At 38.8% G+C, this 21529-nt stretch overlaps 1 protein-coding gene across 3 annotated transcripts in view; it reads right to left on the bottom strand.

The window, feature by feature from the left end:
* Positions 1-21529, bottom strand: part of CNOT6 (CCR4-NOT transcription complex subunit 6) — a 41203-nt gene that overhangs the window by 5081 nt on the left and 14593 nt on the right. For 2 of the 3 annotated variants that reach the window (XM_080996045.1, XM_080996046.1), the window contains 10 exons: positions 18759-18872; positions 14807-14993; positions 12140-12225; positions 11562-11666; positions 11381-11449; positions 5728-5885; positions 3332-3486; positions 2636-2790; positions 1323-1553; positions 509-711 (listed from right to left, as the gene is read on the bottom strand). In XM_080996045.1, the coding sequence (XP_080852171.1) occupies positions 509-711; positions 1323-1553; positions 2636-2790; positions 3332-3486; positions 5728-5885; positions 11381-11449; positions 11562-11666; positions 12140-12225; positions 14807-14993; positions 18759-18870 (1461 nt within the window). In that variant the 5' untranslated portion in view covers positions 18871-18872. The remainder of the gene's footprint in view (positions 1-508; positions 712-1322; positions 1554-2635; positions 2791-3331; positions 3487-5727; positions 5886-11380; positions 11450-11561; positions 11667-12139; positions 12226-14806; positions 14994-18758; positions 18873-21529) is intronic. The other variant, XM_080996044.1, reaches the window with a different exon arrangement.

The raw sequence follows: 21529 nt of genomic DNA, 5'->3' as shown, positions 1-21529 counted from the left end.
AGCTGGAAATAAATATGTAAATAAATGATTTTTAAAAATGTGTTATTTGTTTTACTGTCAACTGCTATAAAATCACTGAATGATAGGAGAGAAACTTTGAGATAATTCTTAAAGTGTTAGTCATCATAAGGTGTTCACATGCTACACTGAGATTCACATATATTTCTTGTTAATACCTCTGAAGAGGCAATATTACCCCTAGGAATTATTGTGTAAAGTTAGGCAACTTTTGGTCACGACCTTCTCATGGCCATGGGCCTCTTAAGCGCAAGCAATGGCTACTGCTGTTGTGCTGTTTCCTGTGACTGGGAGAGCATCCTTTTCCTTTATCAGCCTGCTTTCTTCTCTTTGAAAGTGCTTCCAAAACTTAATACTACCCCAACCTGACAATTAATTTGTTACTAACCCTTCCATTTTTGTTTTAATAGTTCATCAAACTTCTTGCACCCCTATGCTGAATAAGCAATAAAACAGTAATAGTGCAATGGGAATTTATTTCAACTCTCACCTTGAAATCAAATGTGTAATTCGTATAAGGCATTAGGCCATTCTCATAGGCACTCTTCAACTTGAAACCATGAGTAATCCTTCCATTGGTGGTTCCGTTTTTCCCATTACAACTGAAGTTAGTGAGACTTTCATTGTATCTCAGTTCCTTAAAATCTTTATGGTTTGTCTCCACTCCACCGGTACTCAAATATTCAACCACACCTAGGGTGAAGGAAATTTTTTAAAAAAACAAAAAAACAAGCAACCTATCCCTCTTAAATAGTATTACATTCATGATGGATGATCCATCTCAATAGTACAATCCACCCCCCATACACTCACTCCCTTGGCTGCAATTTAGGGATCATAAGATTTGATTAAGGGTGAAGTGTTAGGCTCGATTTCTCTGATTTAGTGGTGGTAAACTTCCAGCTCACAGGGGTCCTAATTTGTCCTGTGAGGCTGTTTCCCCAAAATCATGCTCACCTGCCATTATATGTGGACAAATAAAGACATGCCTGCAATGGAACAATTGAGAGCTTGAAGTGGGCATGCAACTGTTTCTTGGCAAGCAGACTCTCTCTTGGCACACACAGGGAACACAGGGAGTCTGAGCCGGGGACCCCTTCATGAGGAACCCACTAGTGCAGCCAAGAGGGCTTTCAGTGTCTATCAGCTGGTGAGCTCTGAGAGCCATCCCTCAAGTTCATTTCTGCACAGCCTTCAAAATGGCTCTGTGAGCCTCTTTCACTATCAAGTTTTATTCAACTTCCAGCAGTTTCATCAAAAGCATTGTTACAACACCTCAGCAAGTGGAATATGGCTGCACTTACCTGAATCTGGCAGAGAATTCAGATCTGCACACAATACAAGTGGAATTGTTGCATGTTCTCCCGAAATACCAGGCTTGAGGCTCCGAGAGGCTTTGTCTATTATGTTCTTTACCTCAGAAAGGAACATCATGGTCTGAACCAGCTTCACATCAGAATACTCCGGGTCCCAGTGCATGTGTGCATTTGCTACAAGGACCAGCTGTTTATCCATTCCTGGGTGTGGCTTGCCTGCTAAAATGGGAAATAAAAAACCCTTCAGAAAACAGCAGTGATACTTCACTACATAGGTTGCATTGGTGAAAAGGGCTTTAAAAATACTGCTAAAGAAATATATCAAACTAATCAGCAGTAATTAACTGGGACTTTACAAATACAGAATTCCTTATCTCAACCAGCCATTTTATGAGTTTAAAACAAAAAAGGGCTCTGTGCTCCCTCTGCTGGCTTTATTGCATTATCGACATGATAATGAACAGCTACTGTGATGGACTGCAAATAAGTTCTAAGCTACTATATCTACAATTTTCTAGCAAACATAATATGCATTTTAACTGCAGTATTTGTCAGTCATTACCCTTTCCCCATACAGCAATAAAGACAAGTACCACACAAAAGAATTCTGCAATCTAGACAGATACTGTTTGCAGTGACAAAGTGTATTAGTATTTACTTAACTGAAAATACAGGCTACATTCATTACCTGCAAATACAGTTCGTCATCCATACTAAGCTAAGCAGCATCTTTACCGCAGATGTGCGCAAATACTAGGGCAGTCAAAAGAACAAATCATGGCCAGTAGGAAAGTACAGACACGGAGATGAGAAAATAGTGATGACTTAGAAATCTTTTTCTAGCCTCAAGAATCTTCACATCTCCTCATTCCACTTTGATCCCATTTCACTTCCCTTTTAAATCAAAACCATTTATTTTTTTAAAAAAAGGGTGGGGTGGGGTTTACAGTACATTTTAAAAGTTGTATTGACAGGTAGATGCATGAAAAACCATTCTCCAGTTTGGGGCAGCATGACTACTCCACATACACCTTAAACAGTATGCAAAAAATTTAGTAGGTGGTGGTGGTGGGCAAAAACAAATTTTGTGGTTAAGCAACTGTCTGCATCTCCTTGGAATGTTTTTAGTTTCACACTAAGTTCTCAAAGTTAGAAGTAGAGACTTCTCCTATCCATTGGGTATGAGTTTCAGTCACCAGAACTGGTAGATAAACCAGTTCTCAACTCTTTTCCAAAGCAGCAAAGGGTATGCGGAAGATGGCTGCAGAGTCCAGTCGAAAACTGGATTTGCATTCACTTACATGACATTTCTATTAACTCCTTTCGTAGCTCTAGCAACACAGCAACTCCAATGTTGTCTTTTGTCATTACTCTGTTCAGCATTGCTTCTGATCCTTCTGAGTTTGCCATAGCCAGCTGATTAAATTCAACAGTATGCTTCTGAACCAAGGTGAACCTGAAAGCAATAAAATCAATTTAAAGCAAGATCTGCACATAACACCGTATTTTTCATTTTATCACAATATGATTCACATATTCTATCTGCACAGCTGACAAAAATTAGGTAACTAGACTTCTCAATGTGAATATAATGGCTGTGACAGCTTACCACAACTGTGGCCAACATAAAAGCTTGAACACATACAAGCCAACATGCAGACATTTTCTTAAATAAATATAACCATTACTATTCACCATTCCACCAAAAGCTGTGAACTATTACGAGAATTCATAGGAGGCCACTGCTTTATTCATATTTCATGAGTGAACAATTTTATTACTCAAGTTACCTAGTCCTAAACAGCCAAAGTATTGATAGGCTCCCCAAATTACTGAAATAATCCTTTTGCAACAATAATTTTTATAGTATAATGACACGAAATACACTGAAAACAAAGCTATAGGACTGCCTCTGGTTTCATAGAGGATTAAAAACTGATGTTGCTGTGCAACCTCATTCACTGTAGCCAGAGAACAAGATACAAGTTTTATCTTACTTTTCTGTCTTGAAAAATATTGCACAACCATCAACATGTTTTCTCTCTTGTTCTGACATTGTCCTAGCTCTGGATTTCGGACTGAAGAATCCGTTGTATCCACGCTCTTTCAATTCTGCTAGGAAAAAACTGTAGTACTGCTCAGTTTCAACCTCCTAAAATGTAAAACAGTGCAAGAATTAGGTGAACTATCAAATGCACAATGCAACTTTTAAAAAGAAAATGAATTCAAGTCTCCAACGGATACCCCTTTAAAGCAGGACTCTGAAGTTATGTCCATTGAGAAAGTATAATGTGAAAAGACAGCAACTGAAATAATGGCGGAGAAGAACTAGTGTTATATTTTATTTTACTGATATGTATGTAGACATATGCCTTTCTGTAGAACAGCTTATGTGAGGCTCTGACTTGTCTGCCAACCATATACAATACAGTAGGAACAAAGCAGCAGCAGGAATCCATCATCAGCGTACCTCCCTTCAGGATAGAGAGCCTAACATGGGAATAGCTAACATTTTTGACCAGAGGGCTTTGAGGCTCACATGCCAACAATGGGTGTGACCAGTGCTACACATGCACCATAAATACACCACAAGTATACACACCTTCCTGTTTCCTGAGCCACTAAGAGCTTCTAACAATACTGTTGCACCCAAGGGAGAAGCGGTGCTTTTCAAAGATAAAAATATGCACCTGATTTCAAAAGACAGTTGCAGATTATTAAAAACAGCAGATTATTAAAAAAAGTCAACTAGCCCCTTCTGCCGGCAGAAGTGTCACATGATTCAAACTCCACTCAGCGGATGCTCCATGTCAATATAACAAGAAGTCATCAGATTACATTACTGTGAAATGGATTAAGCCACAACGCCAGTCCAGAATAAAATGTGCCTGCAAAGCATGTAGCTCAGGATGAGTGAAATAGTAAGAACAGTCATAGAGACACTGTCAGCTGATCTGGCAGTTTCCCCTCCCCTCCATCTAAATAGTGACTGATGGAAACAGTCTAAAATTCAAAAGGCACCACATATCCGAGGACACGATGGAGTAAGCAATTAAACTAAATATAAAAGTAGAACAGCTGGAAGTTTATAGGGTATATAAAGGACCAATGCAGAAGACTGCTGAGAACAGTAATAGTACAAATCCACAAAAATATTTGTTTGAAAAATAGCAATTAACCTTTATCCCTGCCAAGCTATTAAATCTGGAGCCCACTGAAAATCAGATGCCATGGTCACTGGACTCTTTTCCACAAAATTATCATCTTGAGCCAAACATTAAGTGAACCCCAGCCATTGTATTAAATAATTCAGAGTACATTAACAACTGCAAAAACAATCTTGCAGTTACTTAATACTAGTAGCAATACTGAGTTTTTCTGTGACCAAAATGGGCAGCTTTAAGAACTCAAGGAGCAAAAATATAAGGCATCCACATGCAACTATCTTCAACAGCTGGAGAACCTGCAATTAGTAGAAACCCCTCCACAAACTTGGATGCAGGAACCAACAGCTTCCAGAGAACACTACAGTACAAATATATTAAACACCAAAATTCTCTGCTATGCACAAAATTCTCTGTTACACTCTGCTACATGCAATAAAAATATTGTGTAGCAGAGTCCTTCAGAAAAGGTAATCAGAACAGAAGATACACACTAGACTAGTTCAGAGACAGAAGTATGTCCACAACACTAGGAAAAACAACCATGCAAGAAACTGCGTATTTTAAGCAACAATGGAAGGGAGGAAAAAGACAATGGAAGGAGGGGAACATACAGAAGGGAGGAAAGGGGAAAATACCTGGACAGAGTTGTGACCCATTTTAACAGCAATTTACATATTTTATATACATTTTTGATCGACTGTTGCCCACCTCAAGCTCTTAAAGACATGACAGGCTATGATCTTTAATAAACAGAACAGAATTTCCCTGGCTTGGTGAAATGTCTATTGGCCAGCAGGGTTGACCCTAATTCCTGTTTTCTGCTTCAAGGCCCGTGTAATCCCTGGCAGAAAAGCTCTGCAACTCTTTTCACTGCATCTGCTGGTTTGGCACATCATCTGCAGCCACGTAACCCAGCCTTCTAACAGATGGGAGAGCAAATGAATCTCGACACAGCCATGATAAATCAGGAAGCGACTCTCACTGGGTGGGTGGGGAGTAAAGACAACAACAAATATTTAAGCTTCATAGGCATCCTTTACTAGTCCCCTATTCATTTTACTGTATTATTGGAATTTCATCCAAATAGTTTTCAGAGCAGGCTTAAGAGCATATTGTAGGGGTCTTGTAATGATTCCCATCTTACATGCAGAAAGAAAATTGCTTAAGTTAAAAACATTTAAAAATGGGTGCATACATAAACAAAAAAGAACAAAGTCATTTCTCACCTGAAGACTTATGATGTCTGCATTACAGCTTAAGATTTCCTGCATAATAGCCTTTTTTCTGTATTCCCAGTTCAATGCCCATGATGGGCAGTAGCCATATAGCTGCCGAGTAGCATATTTATCACAGAGGACATTGTAACACATGACAGAAAACAGGGCTGCAGTATAAGAGAGTTTTACTTAGACAGAGAAATTGTCTGTTTTAAACATACATTTTTCCCTTTCCCTTTAAATAAGTTGATCAGCTTTAGGCTTTGCTTACTTTAGCTCCAAGATATATTTGAGCAGCTGACCTATAATAATGCAGCATTATTTAGATTTTCTCTCTCTAGAAACTAGGTTGATAGTTCCACCATTCACCAAATAGGCAGACAATGCAATATAATGGACTGGTTCAATCTGTGTTGGAATGAAGCACAAAACTTCCCCTACAAGGTCAATAGCTGTTACCGTAGCCAGCATAAAGCCAGCTTATATAAAGAACTTTTTCCAAGATGAGGGTAACCCTTAAACTACTTAGGAGCTCTTATTGAATTTCAGGTCTAAATCAATTGAAGCTTTGTTTCGTAACTAAGCTACAATCCTATGCACATGTACCAGGACATAAGCCACACTAAACTCAGCACTTAACTGGTGAGCGAACATGATATATAGGATTGGGTTGCCATTATGACGAAATGGATCTACGTGGTTTGAGGCCACACTTAATTCTGATTTTAACATCCACTCATGTTCTTTAGTAATTTGCTTCTAAAGATGCCATGAATGGCTGTGCCATCGTTTGGACAGCATTCAGTTTTGTTGGTGGTGTTTTTATTCAGACAGCTTTACAGATTTCCAAACAGTACAATGGATATACATATGGGAAAATGCCTTTTTTAAAAAAGTATATTTCTGCCATTATAATGTAGTATTTAGAATATTTTTAGACTTGGAAGAGGGGGGAGAAAGAACAGGGTGAGGGACTGTTTGATTACCCTCCGATCAAGAGAGGAGAGAGACAGAATATTGAGTCTGCACTTCCAGAAGACCTTGGAAATAAATGAATCAAGAGTGGAGATATTTAAGGACATCCCTAAACATCTTTTGGATCTCAGGTCCAACTACGGAGATCTGGTGGCCCTGTTAAGAGGAAACAGAACCATTTTTAGGTGGGAATTCCCCCAAGGCCTATCTTTTACCGTTAAAGGGAAAAAGTTTAAAATAAGATCAGTGGAAGATAAAGAAAAATTTCTGAAAGAACACGGAGAAGACCTGCAAAAAGAAGCTGAAGAAGAGCTAAGAGCTTTAAAACCAGGAATACAAGACATAGTACCACTACCTTTGGGATTGGACAAGTTAGAGAAGGTGACACCACCGACAGAACAAGAACAATTACTTGGCGCAGTTGGAGGAAAAGCAAAATAAATACACCATGTCCCTGCAACTATTAAGTTGGAATATTCATGGATTTAACTCCCCGGAGAAAAGGAAAAAAGTCTTTCATTTATTGAAAAAGGAACAATTGGACTTGATTTGCTTGCAGGAAACACATGTGATAAGGCTTCATAGGAAAGTATTGATTAATAAATGATTGGGTCAAGAGTTTATTTCATCGGACAAGGTCAAAAAGAGAGTAGTAGTAATTTACGCGAAAGAGAGCCTATCACCGAAATTTATTTTTAAAGATGACCAAGGAAGATATGTGGCAACTGAAATCCAAACACAAGGAGAAAATTTTTTGATAGTAGGAGTATATGCACCAAATGAGGGGAAATCTGAATTTTTTAAGAAGTTGCATGAGACATTGTTAGCCTATATGGATTACAACATTATCATGATGGGAGATATGAATGGAGTGGTATCTACAAACATGGACAAGTCGCAGAGACAGGTAGTTACCAAAGATGGCAGACTACCAAAAACCTTCTTTGAGATGACTGACAATATGGACTTGATTGACATTTGGAGAATAAAGAATCCCTTGGGCAGAGAGGAAACCTTCTTCTCTGAAGCCAAAATGACATGGACAAGAATTGACCAAATTTGGATAACTAGAGGACTGGCACCTAAGACTCGAAAAGTGGAAATTTGCCCTAAAACTTGCTCCGACCATAATGCTGTGAAAATGGAGATGAAATTAACACCTACCGGTTCCTTCAGATGGAGGATGAATGACACCTTGTTTAGAGATCAAGAGGTTACCAAGAAGGCCCAAAAAACCTTGAGAGACTATTTTGAGATAAATATGAACACCACCATCGAAAAAAGAGTAATCTGGGATGCAAGCAAAGCAGTTATGAGGGGGTTTCTAATTCAACAGAATGTAATAAAGAAGAGAACTCAAAATGGGAAAAAAGATAAAATTTTGGAAAAAATAAAAGAGGGTGAGAAGAAACTGAGAGCGAAACCAAAGTCACAAGAGATTCTGAGAGAAATAAAGTTATACCAAGTTCAATATATGAAGATGATGAATCAGGAAATAGAATGGAAAATTAAACAGATGAGACAAAGGACATTTGAATCGGCCAATAAATGTGGAAAACTGTTAGCTTGGCAAATGAAAAAAAGACAAAAACTTAACACCATTACCAACTTGGAAGTGGAAGGAAAGAACATCCAGAATCCAGTGGAAATTAGAAAATGCTTCCAGAGGTACTTCAAACAGTTATATACACAAGGGCCACAGAAAGAGTTTGATTTAGACCAATTCTTAAAAACAAACGGACTACAAAAAATCTCTCAAGAAAATAAGTTAATGTTGAACTATAAAATAACAGAACAGGAGGTGGAAGGTGCCATCCAGAACATGCAGTTGGGCAAATCTCCAGGGCCAGATGGCTTAACCTCAAAATATTATAGATCCCTGAAGGACTGGATAATTCAACCACTAAAGGAGGTTTGTAATGAAATTTTGGAGGGGAAAAAAGCGCCAGAGTCGTGGAAGGAAGCTTATATTACACTAATACCGAAAAATGAGTCTGAAAAGACACAACTTAAGAACTACTGCCCCATATCCCTGCTTAATGTGGATTATAAAATTTTTGCAGATATTTTGGCTAAAAGGTTTAAAAAAGTATTAGTGGAGGAGATTCATAAAGACCAAGCTGGCTTTCTCCCGGGTGGACACTTGTCTGACAACACGAGGAATATAATCAACATTTTGGAGAAGTTGCAAGTGAATATTAATACTAAAGCAGTTTTAATTTTTGTAGATGCGGAGAAAGCCTTTGACAATATTTCTTGGAGTTTCATGAAGAAAAATCTCCAGGGGATGGGGGTTGGTCAAGGGTTTGAAAATGGTATAAGTGCAATTTATTCAGAACAAAAGGCTAAACTAATAGTTAACAATGTGGTGACAGAGGAATTTAAGATAGAGAAAGGGACACGACAAGGCTGCCCAATTTCCCCATTGCTTTTTATTTCGGTCCTGGAGGTTCTGCTAAATATGATCACAAGGGACCGTCTGATCAAAGGTATACAGGTCGGAGCCAAACAGTACAAATTGAAAGCTTTTGCAGATGATTTAGTATTGACGTTACAGGAGCCAGAATCTAGTACTAAAAGAGTATTAGAATTGATTCAGGAATTTGGTCATGTGGCAGGATTTAAGTTGAACAAGTTAAAAACTAAGGTGCTTGAGAAAAATTTAACACCGATTGAGAAAGAGAGGTTTCAGAAGGAGACAGGTTTAACATTGGCTAAGAAAGTAAAATACCTGGGGGTTAATATGACCGCTAAGAACTTAAACCTATTTAAAGACAATTATGAGAAATGTTGGTCAGAAGTGAAAAAGGATCTAGAGATATGGTCAAACTTGAAGCTTTCCTTGTTAGGTCGAATTGCTGTTATAAAGATGAATGTATTGCCAAGAATGTTATTTTTGTTTCAATCATTGCAAATCTTGGACAAAATGGACTGTTTCAAGAAGTGGCAGAGAGACATTTCTAGATTTGTTTGGCAGGGCAAGAAGCCCAGAATAAAATTTAAAATATTAACTGATGTAAAGGAAAGAGGTGGATTTGCCCTGCCAGACCTTAAACTTTATTATGAATCAGCAGCATTCTGCTGGTTGAAAGAATGGCTGCTTCTTGAGAACACAGACATTTTGGATTTAGAAGGTTTTAATAATGTTTTTGGGTGGCATGCATATTTGTGGTATGACAAGGCCAAAGCACATAAAGCATTTAAAAACCATATTGTCAGGAAAGCATTGTTTAATGTCTGGATAAGATATAAGGATTTACTTGAAAATAAAACCCCAAGGTGGTTGTCACCGATGGAAGCGAAAGCACTGAAAAAGCTCAATATGGAGGCCAAATGGCCGAAATATTGGGAAATTCTGGAACAAGAGGGAGACAGATTGAAACTGCAGAGTTTTGAGAAACTAAAAAATAAAGTGCGAGATTGGCTTCATTATTATCAGATAATGGAGGCATATAATTCGGACAAGAAAATTGGCTTCCAGGTGGAAAAATCAAAATTAGAAACAGAACTGTTAGAACCCAAAACTAAGACTTTATCAAAGATGTATAACTTGCTGTTGAAATGGAATACTCAGGATGAAACGGTGAAATCTGCTATGATTAAATGGGCACAAGACATTGGACATAACATAATGATGGCTGACTGGGAACAGTTATGGACCACAGGTATGAAGTTTACGGCATGCAATGCCTTAAGAGAGAATATTATGAAAATGATATACAAGTGGTACATGACACCAGTCAAGCTTGCAAAAATCTATCATTTGCCCGATAATAAATGTTGGAAATGTAAAGAAACTGAAGGTACATTCTTTCACCTTTGGTGGACGTGCCCAAGGATTAAGGCTTTCTGGGAGATGATCTATAATGAATTGAAAAAAGGTATTTAAATATACCTTCTTGAAGAAACCAGAGGCCTTTCTCCTGGGCATAGTCGGCCAATTGGTGCCAAAGAAGGACAGAACTTTTTTTATGTATGCCACAACAGCAGCAAGAATACTCATTGCAAAGTATTGGAAGACACAAGATCTACCCACTCTGGAAGAATGGCAGATGAAAGTGATTGACTATATGGAACTGGCGGAAATGACTGGCAGAATCCGAGACCAGGGAGAAGAGTCGGTGGAAGAAGATTGGAAGAAATTTAAAGCCTATTTACAGAAATATTGTAAAATTAATGAATGTTAGAATGATGTTGGATAGAAAGTAAGTGGTTTCTAGCTGTAATACTATAAGGGAATATGAAAAATGGATTACTAACAGGTAAAAATTTAACGTTACAATACTTTAAGATTAAAGACTTGGATAATCAAAGAGGGGAAGGATTTGCTGAACCAACAAACCGAACTGGAATACAAAAAAGGGAGGCGTGAGGAGGTCCGGGAAATAAGCTAATGAAAAATAAGTAATGGAAAGATTGAGTTGTTTTTAACTATTTTTATTTTGTATTTTTCTCTTTTTAATTTTTATTTTGTAATATTTTGAAAATTTCAATAAATATGTTATAGAATATTTTCGAAAGAATGAGAAACGCAAGATGTTTCAATTTCTAAACATATATGACTTCCCCCTTAAAATGTCTATGCTACTTGCTATAAAAAATAAAGTGAAATGGAAAGAAGATGCACAGGCAAGGTAATACAAAATTTCACTGACTGGAAAAAAAGCACAGATTTATTCAGTTCTACCTGTTGGTCTTGTTCGATCTGGTTCTTGCAACATAATCCAAGATCTGGGAGGTGGCTGTTCTGTTGAAACTATTTGCAGAAGACAAAATAATAATAATAATAATAATAATAATAATAATAAGGAGATAATGATATTTATTTTACATGCCACAAATAAGTGTTCTAGGAAGTCACTACTTACTTCTTTTTGCAGTACCTGCCAGGTTATCAAGCAAATAATTCAGTAGCCTTCTTGTTCCGTCTGGTTCTTGATAGAGATTCAGTATATCCTGTGTAAGTGGATTTCCTGTAGAAATGTTTGGGGAAGAGGGTGAGAAAATGAGACCTCAAGAACATCATGAGGTTTTTATTTTTAAAGTGCCTAGTTCAGGAAACTGTTTTTTGCTGAAAATCTCAGACTCTCACTCTGGAGTGGTGGTGGGGGTGGGGGGAGAAGAGAAGAGAGAAAGAACCAGACACACACACACACACACACACACACACACAATAATATGGACTCTATGGTTGTACAGGCAAAAAGAAACAGTAAAATTAACTGAACTTCTTATAAAGGTGGAAAATGTTTTTCAAAACAATTGCAGTTTAGAGAAATTTGTAAAAATCATAATTTCAAAGTGCCTGAATCTTAGTATGCCATTTCTAGTTTAGGTAGTAATTTTATTTCTTAAAATGTCAGCTTGAAAGTGATGGCTGGCTGAGGAATGAGATCAACTGAAAATTGCAAACAAAGGGCATGGGGGAAATAGTTAAAATTCATACCTTTCAAACCCAACGTCTGTAACTGAAAGAGTTTTCCCAGCTCAAATGGTAGGACTCGTAACAGGTTGTTATTTAAATGGAGTTCCCTATTAGCAAGTCACATGAAGACAAAAGTAGTAAGATATATACAGTTAATTGTTTTAAATGAAAATTGTTTCACTACAAAAGAGAAACTGTGCTAACATAGCACATTTCAAAAGCAATGGAAAACTGAACAGCAAAGATTATTGATTTTGCAGTAGTTAAAGACAATGATAAATTAAAGCAAACTGACTAGCACATCTTCTAAACATAAACTTGTTAAACCATTAATGAAGTAAAACTATGGAGAAAGTACTCCTACAGTCAAAATTACTAAACAAAATAATGTAAGGTGGTTACTATAAGAAATATGCTAACTATAAGAAAGCTACTGGGGTTCTTTACCACCCCATCCCCCGCCTTAATTCATTGCTCAGTTCACCGAAATCACAATTTCCTGAGCTTCTTTTCATCACAAGCAGCTACAAAGTTGAGCTATTTTATAGTTTTAGCCTTCTGATATACTATTGAGGTTTGGGTTTTTTTAAGAAAACCTGCTAGGTAAGAGAAGATTGTTTACCAGGCAGTCAGCAACCTAACTCTTGAAGAAGAGATAAAAGTGAAAGCAGGTAGCTTTGCTCATTAAGAACATCTATGAAAGGACTCCAACTCATATTTTATTAGTCATAATCACCTCCTACGACCATTTGAAAACTGGGCTATTAGGTAGGATCAGAGGCTTCTGCCAACTGCAGAGACTCTCTACCTTCTTTTAAAAATTGCTTAGCTAAGTAAGCACAAAAGGGAGAGTACTACGGATGAATGTTCCTTCATGCCCCCAAGAAATATATCCAATCCTCAGCCTTTTGAAGCACACAGGTGTCCTATTCCCTAGTGTGGTACCCTTTAGATGTTGTTGAGTTCCTAGCAACAAGAATAATGACCAGGGCTGATGGAAGCTGCAGTCCAACAGCATCTAGAGGACACCTTTGCCCTTGTGCCATCCTCTCAGGGACTGGATTAGGAGCCTAGATCAGCTAGGCACTTTCAACTACCTTGGCCCACAAACTAATAACTGAGGGTCTGCTTAGTCCTCTGTAGAAACACACCCTGAAGTGCTCCTCTACTGAGCACAATTCCCCCACCCCCACAATAATTTTGTCTTTCCCCACATTGTGAAGAAGGCATAGAAACAGGAGGTGAGAGACAAGGTGGGCGAGAGGAGGGTGAGGTGGAACAAGACTTTTCTTCCTTCCTTGATCCTCTTTTCTCCTCACCATTCTTTCAGCATTTCATGCAGTGGAAACATTTAGTAGACTGCCAGACATCTCCTTGCAGCAAAATGAAGAATACACTGGCACAAGGCACTCCAACACACTCCCTGAGGACTTTTTTTGGTGGCCCTCAGCAACATTTTGATGCTCCCAACTGCAGTCCTCTTGCACCTGCCTTCCCAAAGCTGGGTAAGCAAGATGGTGGGCTTTGGGAAGGAGGCATGAAGACTCTGCCAGGGTCCTAGAGTCCTCCATCCTCCTTCCCAAAGCCTAATTAGTGCTTTCCCAGCTTTCGGAAGGTGGTGGTGGGGCTCTAGGAGCCTGTCAGAGCCTTACACCTCCTTCCCAAAGCCCAGCACATTTGTTAGCCAGTTTTGGGAAGGCAGCACAAGGGCTGGGCTGGTGGTGGTCAAATTTTGGCTCCACTTCCCACCTCCCACATTACAAGGCAGTGTGTGGCCCATGGGTTCTGTGTCAAAGTACCCTTGCAAACCACTTAGTATGAAAAGCTGGACTGTCCAGCACTGGCACCTTCTTCCAATACCAGATGCATGTAAGAATGATATGGTAACACATAACGGAACAGTTTCAGAAAGCTGCTAGTAGCAACTTTGAGAAAGCATCACAATAATGACACACCAATTAAAATAGTAGGCTTTATGAAATTTATGTGACTGTACTTATTATGACCAACATGATACCACTCCTTTATGTATTGCATTGAATATCAAGGTGGATGCTGCTTTTATCCTTGTTTAGAAATGTTTTAACCTTGCCATGGGGATTACCAATAAGCCAGCAGGAAAAAGAACCATTAAAGTAAGTGGATTTATCATTTTTTTCAGGGGAACACATTACACACAAGATTACAGGATTTCATGAAGAGAGAACTCAGGATGGCAAATTGGGATTTAGGAAATGTAACACTTCAAATAAGCAACAAAAATATGAACAGCTGTTTATTCCCATAAAGGACATATATTTTTAGAAAAACTTTGGAGTTTGAAACCAGTCATCCAGGTTCAAATTGACTCCTTATCCGAGGAGCCATAAAGCAAGCTAAGAGCTTAAAATGGAACTTTAACCTCTTTCTGAATAGCTGGGCAATATACTCCTGAAATTTGGAGCAGGTTCAGAAGCGAACACCAATATATTTCAGCCCTCCCCAAGCACCAGAAGGCAGAAAGATTGCAATACAAATTGGAAATAAATCAGCCAAGAAGCTAACGTGGGATAGCTTTCTGCTTAATAATAATAAATACTACTACTACTACTACTACTACTATTACTACTACTACTACTAAACTGCAATACAAAACCATACAGAAACCTGAATAACATCATACTGGCCTCACAGATGCATTTTGTTTACCTGAGTGACACCATGTTTCCGAGCTCTGCTGGTAAACTGCGGATTTTATTAGATGACAGGTCCAAATATACCAGATTGTGAAGCTTGGCAATGTCTGAAGGAATACGGGATAAGGAGTTGTCACTGAGATGCAAAGCTGTTAAGTGGGTCAGTGACCACAAGGATGAACTTAGGCTTCTTACTTTCCCTGAAAGACAAGAGGGAAACATTTTCTGTCTCGTCTTGCATTTGTGAAAGTACTTCTGCAAATGAATCAAAACAGCAAAACAGTTTCTGCAATTATCTCCTTCCCCTTTTTGTGTTAGGTACTTTTCAATTCAGCCACCAAAACACCAACTCAATTGTCTTTTATTTTAAAATGTATTTCAACGGATACATTTGAAATATATGCCCAAAAATTTAACTCGCCACCGTTTTTGTTTAGTTTTGTGATGCACTATGGAAATGGGAATTCAAGGCTTTTGTGCTTCAAAAGTGATCAAATGCTTCTTCATAATAAAGCAGAAATCAGAGGTAAGGGAAGCAGGATCAACAGGTTCCCAAACTCCCCCCTCCCCCAAGATCACTTGAAAATCGTTGAGGGTCTTGATGGACCACTTTATGATTTTTCTGCATGTTGTAGCAACTGTAATGTGTTATATTAGATACTCTATGATATTTAATTGTATTTACAGACTTGCTGCAGACCACTTGAGTAAAGTTTGTGCATCACCACCATTTGGGAACCCCTGATCTAGACAACAGGTACTAATTCATCCGCAAAAGAGAAAGATACATATTTCGAAATGCTAAGAAATCTCCCAACAGAATCAGATTCTTTTTTTAAAATCCAAGGTTCCAGAATCTTTTTTTTTAAAGGATCTGGCATTACATTTTGGTAGAACAACCTCTGTACTGAGTTCAATAAATATCACTGAACTCATTGATACCAGAATAAAATACCTGCATGCATGGACAACTTGCTGCCTTTGAGATTTATAGATCTTTACACCAGTACCTACAAAATACTTGACTAATAGGCTAATTGCCAAAGCATAGTAAATCAGCATATATCATTTATTATGTTTCTAATCAGAAACTAAAGATCAGGGGTAAATGGCTGATTCTTAACATCAAAAAGGTTGCAAAGCAGTTTTTAAACTGATTTCTGAGGGGAAAACAACAGGAGCTGGTGAACATCTGGCTCAGGATGATTCACCTTTTAGGAACTCTCAGGTGGCTAAACTAGGGGATATGGAGAGCTTAGAAATTATCAGGACAAAAATAACAGTGATTTTAAGAGACAAAAAGGAATTGTAGGATAAACTGTATACAAAAAGGTGTTTTGGAAATGTATGTATATATAGCCTTTTATATTCTAATGCTAGAGGCTTTTAAGCAAAGGCAGGGGGAGAAAAACCTGGGTGCATAGTACTAAAACAGAATGTTGCTGTTGCAACATTAAGGGAACCTGTTAGGAAGATGACAATCATTGAGATATAGGTATCCTTTTATATACAGAAAGAACAAGGAAGGCCATGTTGGGGTAGTGTTAATTAGAATGTCAAAAAGCAGAATAGATCATAAGTCACATTATGTAAATATGAATTTGATTGTAGCACTGATGCAATGTCCCTCCCTTGACCAAAAGTGATGGAGAATGAAATCAGATAAAGGAGAAAGTGTAATAATCAATGGCTACAATTACCCTCACATGGACTACATTCAAAATTGCAACACATAACATGTCTAGATGTAATAGATGGCTGTCCTTGAACATGGAATTGACTAGGAGGGAAGAGACCCTGGACTTGAATGGAAAGAGGTATCCACAATTGGCTGAGAAATGGGAGTTTTGTTGAATCAATTGGAAAACAGTGAACACAGTGCTATCAAATTCAACATATATATTAATGGTAAGTTGCCTGTAAAGAGGAAATTTTCTTTTTTTAATACACACACACACACACACACACATTAGAGGATCAGTTTTAAAGAACTGAAATGCCTCCAGGACAAAATGTGAAGGTCTTTTAAATCTACACGTAAAATAAAAAAAGAGAGAATAAGAGATTTACCAGTTAAAACCTTGGTCTGGATGGCATATACCTGAAAGCTCTTAAAGAACTTAAGTATGCAAAATTCTGACCTTATGAGAGGCTGGAATTGGGAAGACAAAAAAAAACCACTATTTGAAAAAGGGAATCAGGAAATAACAGACTATTCAGCCTAGTATTGGGTAAACTGATACGAAGCATTACCATATCCACAACCATTATAATAAAAGTTGCTCAAGAGAATGTAATTTCTGCAAAGTGAAGTTCTCAGTCATCAAGCTTTCAGATTTATTTTTTTGCTTGTCAGCAAGCATGTAGACAGGAAGATTCAGAAGACATTGTGGGCAGGATCCAGATTGGAAGTAAACTCAAAACAGAAGAGAGAAAGAATTCTTCATCTATTTAATTTACAGCATTCATTTCCACAAGTATTTCAGCAATTTACAATGCAATCCTCTGCATGTCTACTCAGAAGTAAGTGCCATCAGGTTCAATAAGACTTACTTCTAGGTAAATGTGTATTGGACTGCAGTTTTGGATGTTTTTAAAAGCCAGATTTTTTGCACAGATTCAGTCTTTTACAAAGCAAAAGAGGCTTTCACACTGTGTTTGACAAAGGGTGACAAATTTAATTACGATACTGAAATTTAAAAAATTAACATGCTTTGGATTTATTTATTTTTTTAAATATTTATTGGGGAAAAAAATTTTTTAAGTTACAAAAGAAAAACAAAGTAGAAAAAGAGAAAAACAAGCCACTTCCAACCATACATATACAAATTCAAAATAAGAGAGAAAAAAAACAAAAATACACCACAAACATTTAAAAACATTTAAAAACAAATCCATTATTCTCAACTGTCATTACCCTCTTTCCTTGACCTCCTCCTCCTCCCCTTCCTTGTATCCTGGTTGTTAATTGTCACAGCAAATCCTTTCCATATTTCATAATATTCTGTCATTACATTACCTTAAACTATTTTAATCTTATCTTACTATAAAAAACCTTGAAACTTAAAACTTAAATCTTATTTTTACCAACTTCTCATAACCATAATATTCTTGCATAATTCTTTAAACATTTTTACTAAAGCCAAGTAGTTTCATCCCAACATTTTTCTAACATTCATCAATTTTATAAAACAGTCCTAGTAGTGAAAAAAAGAAATAAAAACAAATCCAATCTTCATCCAGCGTCCCTTTCTCCTGGTCCCGGGTTTTGTCAGTCCTTATTATCCCATCGATCTGGCGCATTAACCTGGTAACCTTATATCCGAGGCCCTTAAGTCTCTTCCATGTCCCTTCCGCAGCTCTTCTTCATATTTGTAACTGTATTTTCCCTTGTCTCCTACTCGTTTCACTCGTGGGAACTCCAGCTTAGCAATATTTTTGACCCTTCTCGACAGATCAGCCCCTTTTCCATAATCGACACTGAATTCCATGTGGTATTTAAAAACATGTTTCAAAATCCCTCCAAAATTGAGAGCCCCCACAATCCCAAACATCTCACGGCCCATTGCCAGACTTGAAAAGTCCAAACGTCCCTGCATAGGAGGGTCTCTCCAACCCCCCATTTCCAAACCAAACCAAACTTTTTCTTTCCAAATCTGGCTTTTTCCAAGTTCATTTGTCAAATCCAGAAGCTCACATTCCTGTTGGGCCTGTTCTGTCAGGGCACACTCCTGATTTAATTCCTGGGTGGGCTCCACATATTTTCCCACTGCCTGTTCAAAATTTCCCACTGCCTGTTCAAAATTTCTAATCGAATCAGCCATCAAATTGCTTTGGATTTTAAACCACATTGTTGTGCTGAAACATTTAATAAAACTAAGTAAAACACTTTAAAAAAACACAAAAAACACAATACCAGACTATTTGCCATGCTACTCTCGTGTATCCAATAGCTCTCCACTTACCACTTATTTCCAACTCTGCCCAGTGTGACTTTTTTCCATTGGCTGCTTCCTCTGAGGACATAATTGTGTACATCCTCCGTGGGTCAGGTGGATCGTACTTCTCTTTGGGCATTCCTGTCAGAAATAACAGAACAACATGTGGTTCCAGGAAACATTGCCAAAACAAAATTCTTAAAAGAAGCACCTCCCTTCTTATAGACTAGAATACTAGAATAATGCCAATCATTGATGAAGGCAATAATTACTATTACAGTGGTATCTCGGTTTAAGAACAGCCCTGTTCACAAACTATTTGGTTTACAAACTCCGCAAAACCGGAAGTAGTGTCCAAGTTGTGAACTTTACCTTGGTCTAAGAACGGAAGCCGAATGGTGGAAGGGCACCGGCGGTGAGAGGCCTCATTAGGGAAAGTGTGCCTCAGTTTCATAACGGACTTCTGGAATGGATTAAGTTTGTAAACCGAGGTACCACTGTACTTCCAAACAAGAAAAAGCGGCAACCTCACTCCTATGCTAATGTCATAACATCCATACATTTGATGGCTTGTAAAAACTCGTCACTTAAGTGTGCTTTAAAAAAAAAATGAAGTTGGCTTGATATGAGTAACTCCAAAACCTCCTGAACTTTGCATGACTGGACTGTAGCCTACACTTCCAAGACTAGAGTTGCACCTGTTGCGCCACCCAATTTTGTCACACCCATTTTGCCCCTGTCCCCAAGCACTATTACCATAAGGCTAAGCATGAAGGAACGAGGCACTCAGACTGAAAAGGTTCCCCACCCCTGCATGAGCCCAAGGTTTATTCCCAATCCTCCAAACCATGGTTTGAGCATTCCCTAAATGTGAACAGTACGTTGCTACGTTCCGCACAATGTCTAATCTGCCAGTGACATTTAATACATGCTAATTGGAAGTACCTTCCTGAATCATTAAAAAGAAAAAGAAAAACAGAGTTTGGATTATTCTGATCCACCTATTCTGATCCATTATACTGCCACTGCTTGGCATTTTATCAGCTAACCCCATAGGCACTAAGTTTTCTGATAAACAGGATTCCCCAATGCTTGATTATTTCTGTTGCTATGCAAGTGGAAGATGGGAGAGAATTTGAGGTGTAAACTCCTTTGTGCAGAGGAATAGCACTTGTGGTCAATCTTAACAAAGCGCTCCCAGCTTGACTTAAGAAGGGAAAATGTCTGCCATATCCTTTCCTCAGGTCACACACACAAACATTCCTGGCCTTGAGTACAGAAGAACAAGTCTCAATGGCCCCTATGAAGCATGAACAATTGTAATACAAAGTAGAAGGAATTGAGATCTATTAGAGAAAAGTTTTATAACAAATATAAAAATATATTTTAAAGTACTGTGTAAACATCAATAATCATTGCCTCCAATAGCAAATCTGCGTGATTATCTTCTGTTTGGAAGCAAAATGGAGACTCCATCCTCCTCACACACACTATATACCATTAAAGCATTCAGGTTTAGGGCCAACAGCCAGTCTGGATCCTGTGCCCTTCTGCACTCCATAGTTTAAGGCAGTGGTGGCAAACCTATGGCACTCGTGCCAGAGTGGGCACACAGAGCTCTCACTGCTGGCACGCGCGTCATCGGCCCATCCACACTGTTTTGTTGTTTTTTCCATTTGTGCTCCTGCTCTTCCCCATGCTACTGCGTGCATCCACTGCTTAAACCCAGAACTTTTTTTTTTTTTTGCTGCTGTTCGGCTATTGGTCTGTTTTTCAATTGGTTGCGGCAGTGGCTGTTTCTGATTGGGCGGAGCAGTGTTCGTTATTTGACCCTTGTGATTTTTTCCTGCACTTTTTCCGGTGCTGGGTGGTAGTCCCCAGCTCCCCCCTCCAAGCCAGGCCTCGCCCATTCCCTTTTGCCCCCCGCCGCTCCAATCCTCTGCAGGCCCCTCACCCCCCGTGGGCCTGACCTACCTGGGCTAGGAGGGCACCTGCGCCTGCCGTCTCTCTGCATGCCTGGCCCAACCCAACCTCACCCCTCTGCCACGGCGACGTTGCTGAAGGGAGGAAGATGGGGAAGACCACGCCGGGATCACGGGCGGAGAGCAGGCAGGCGGGCTTGGCTGTTGGGCTGGCTGGCTGGGTTGGGGGCTATCCCTCTCCTCCTGGCCGCCCCTGCTCACCTGGTCTCAGGGCTGCTCCGTCCTCCCCATCGCAGTAGCCCAAGAGCGAGCCAGCCAGCTCGCTGGGGAGTGCGCCCGGCACAAGGGGGGAAGAGGGAGGGAGATGATAAATAAGTGGGTTTCGGTTTTGCAGTTTGGGCAAAGGTTCGCCACCACTGGCTTAAGGGGTGTTAATAAAAATGGTTACAAGGTTTGTTTCATAACAGAAGCACTCCTCTCAAGCACTGGGGGTACACCGCAATATTTTAAAAACTCAACAGCCTCTAAAATAACAATTTAGCTGGCTACCATTTATTTCTGATATTGCATATATAGATTACTATTCATTCCATTAACTCATTCTGCATCACAGTGTTAAGAGTTCTATGTGTAAAAACTGCCCAGCTCCATTTCCTTGCTTGGGGAACTTTCCATTGGTATTCATATTCTTTTCTCCCTCTACCCAGCAATAGGGTCAGCAAGTGTAAGTGGAAACTGCTTAATTTCCTGCCAAATTTGCCACTGCCTCATGCAAAGTAAAGGAGGGGGCTCACCTAACATAGCAACAAATGAAAGCATGGATGGCCTTGACAAAACTTAACAGGTAGCACTGTTTCCTTTCAGTTTAAAACCGTC

Source organism: Podarcis pityusensis (genome assembly GCF_964106645.2).
Source record: "Podarcis pityusensis genome assembly, chromosome: 2".
Lineage (NCBI taxonomy): Eukaryota > Metazoa > Chordata > Lepidosauria > Squamata > Lacertidae > Podarcis > Podarcis pityusensis.
Note: the sequence above shows the minus strand (reverse complement) of the source record. Positions and strands in the feature narration are given on the sequence as shown.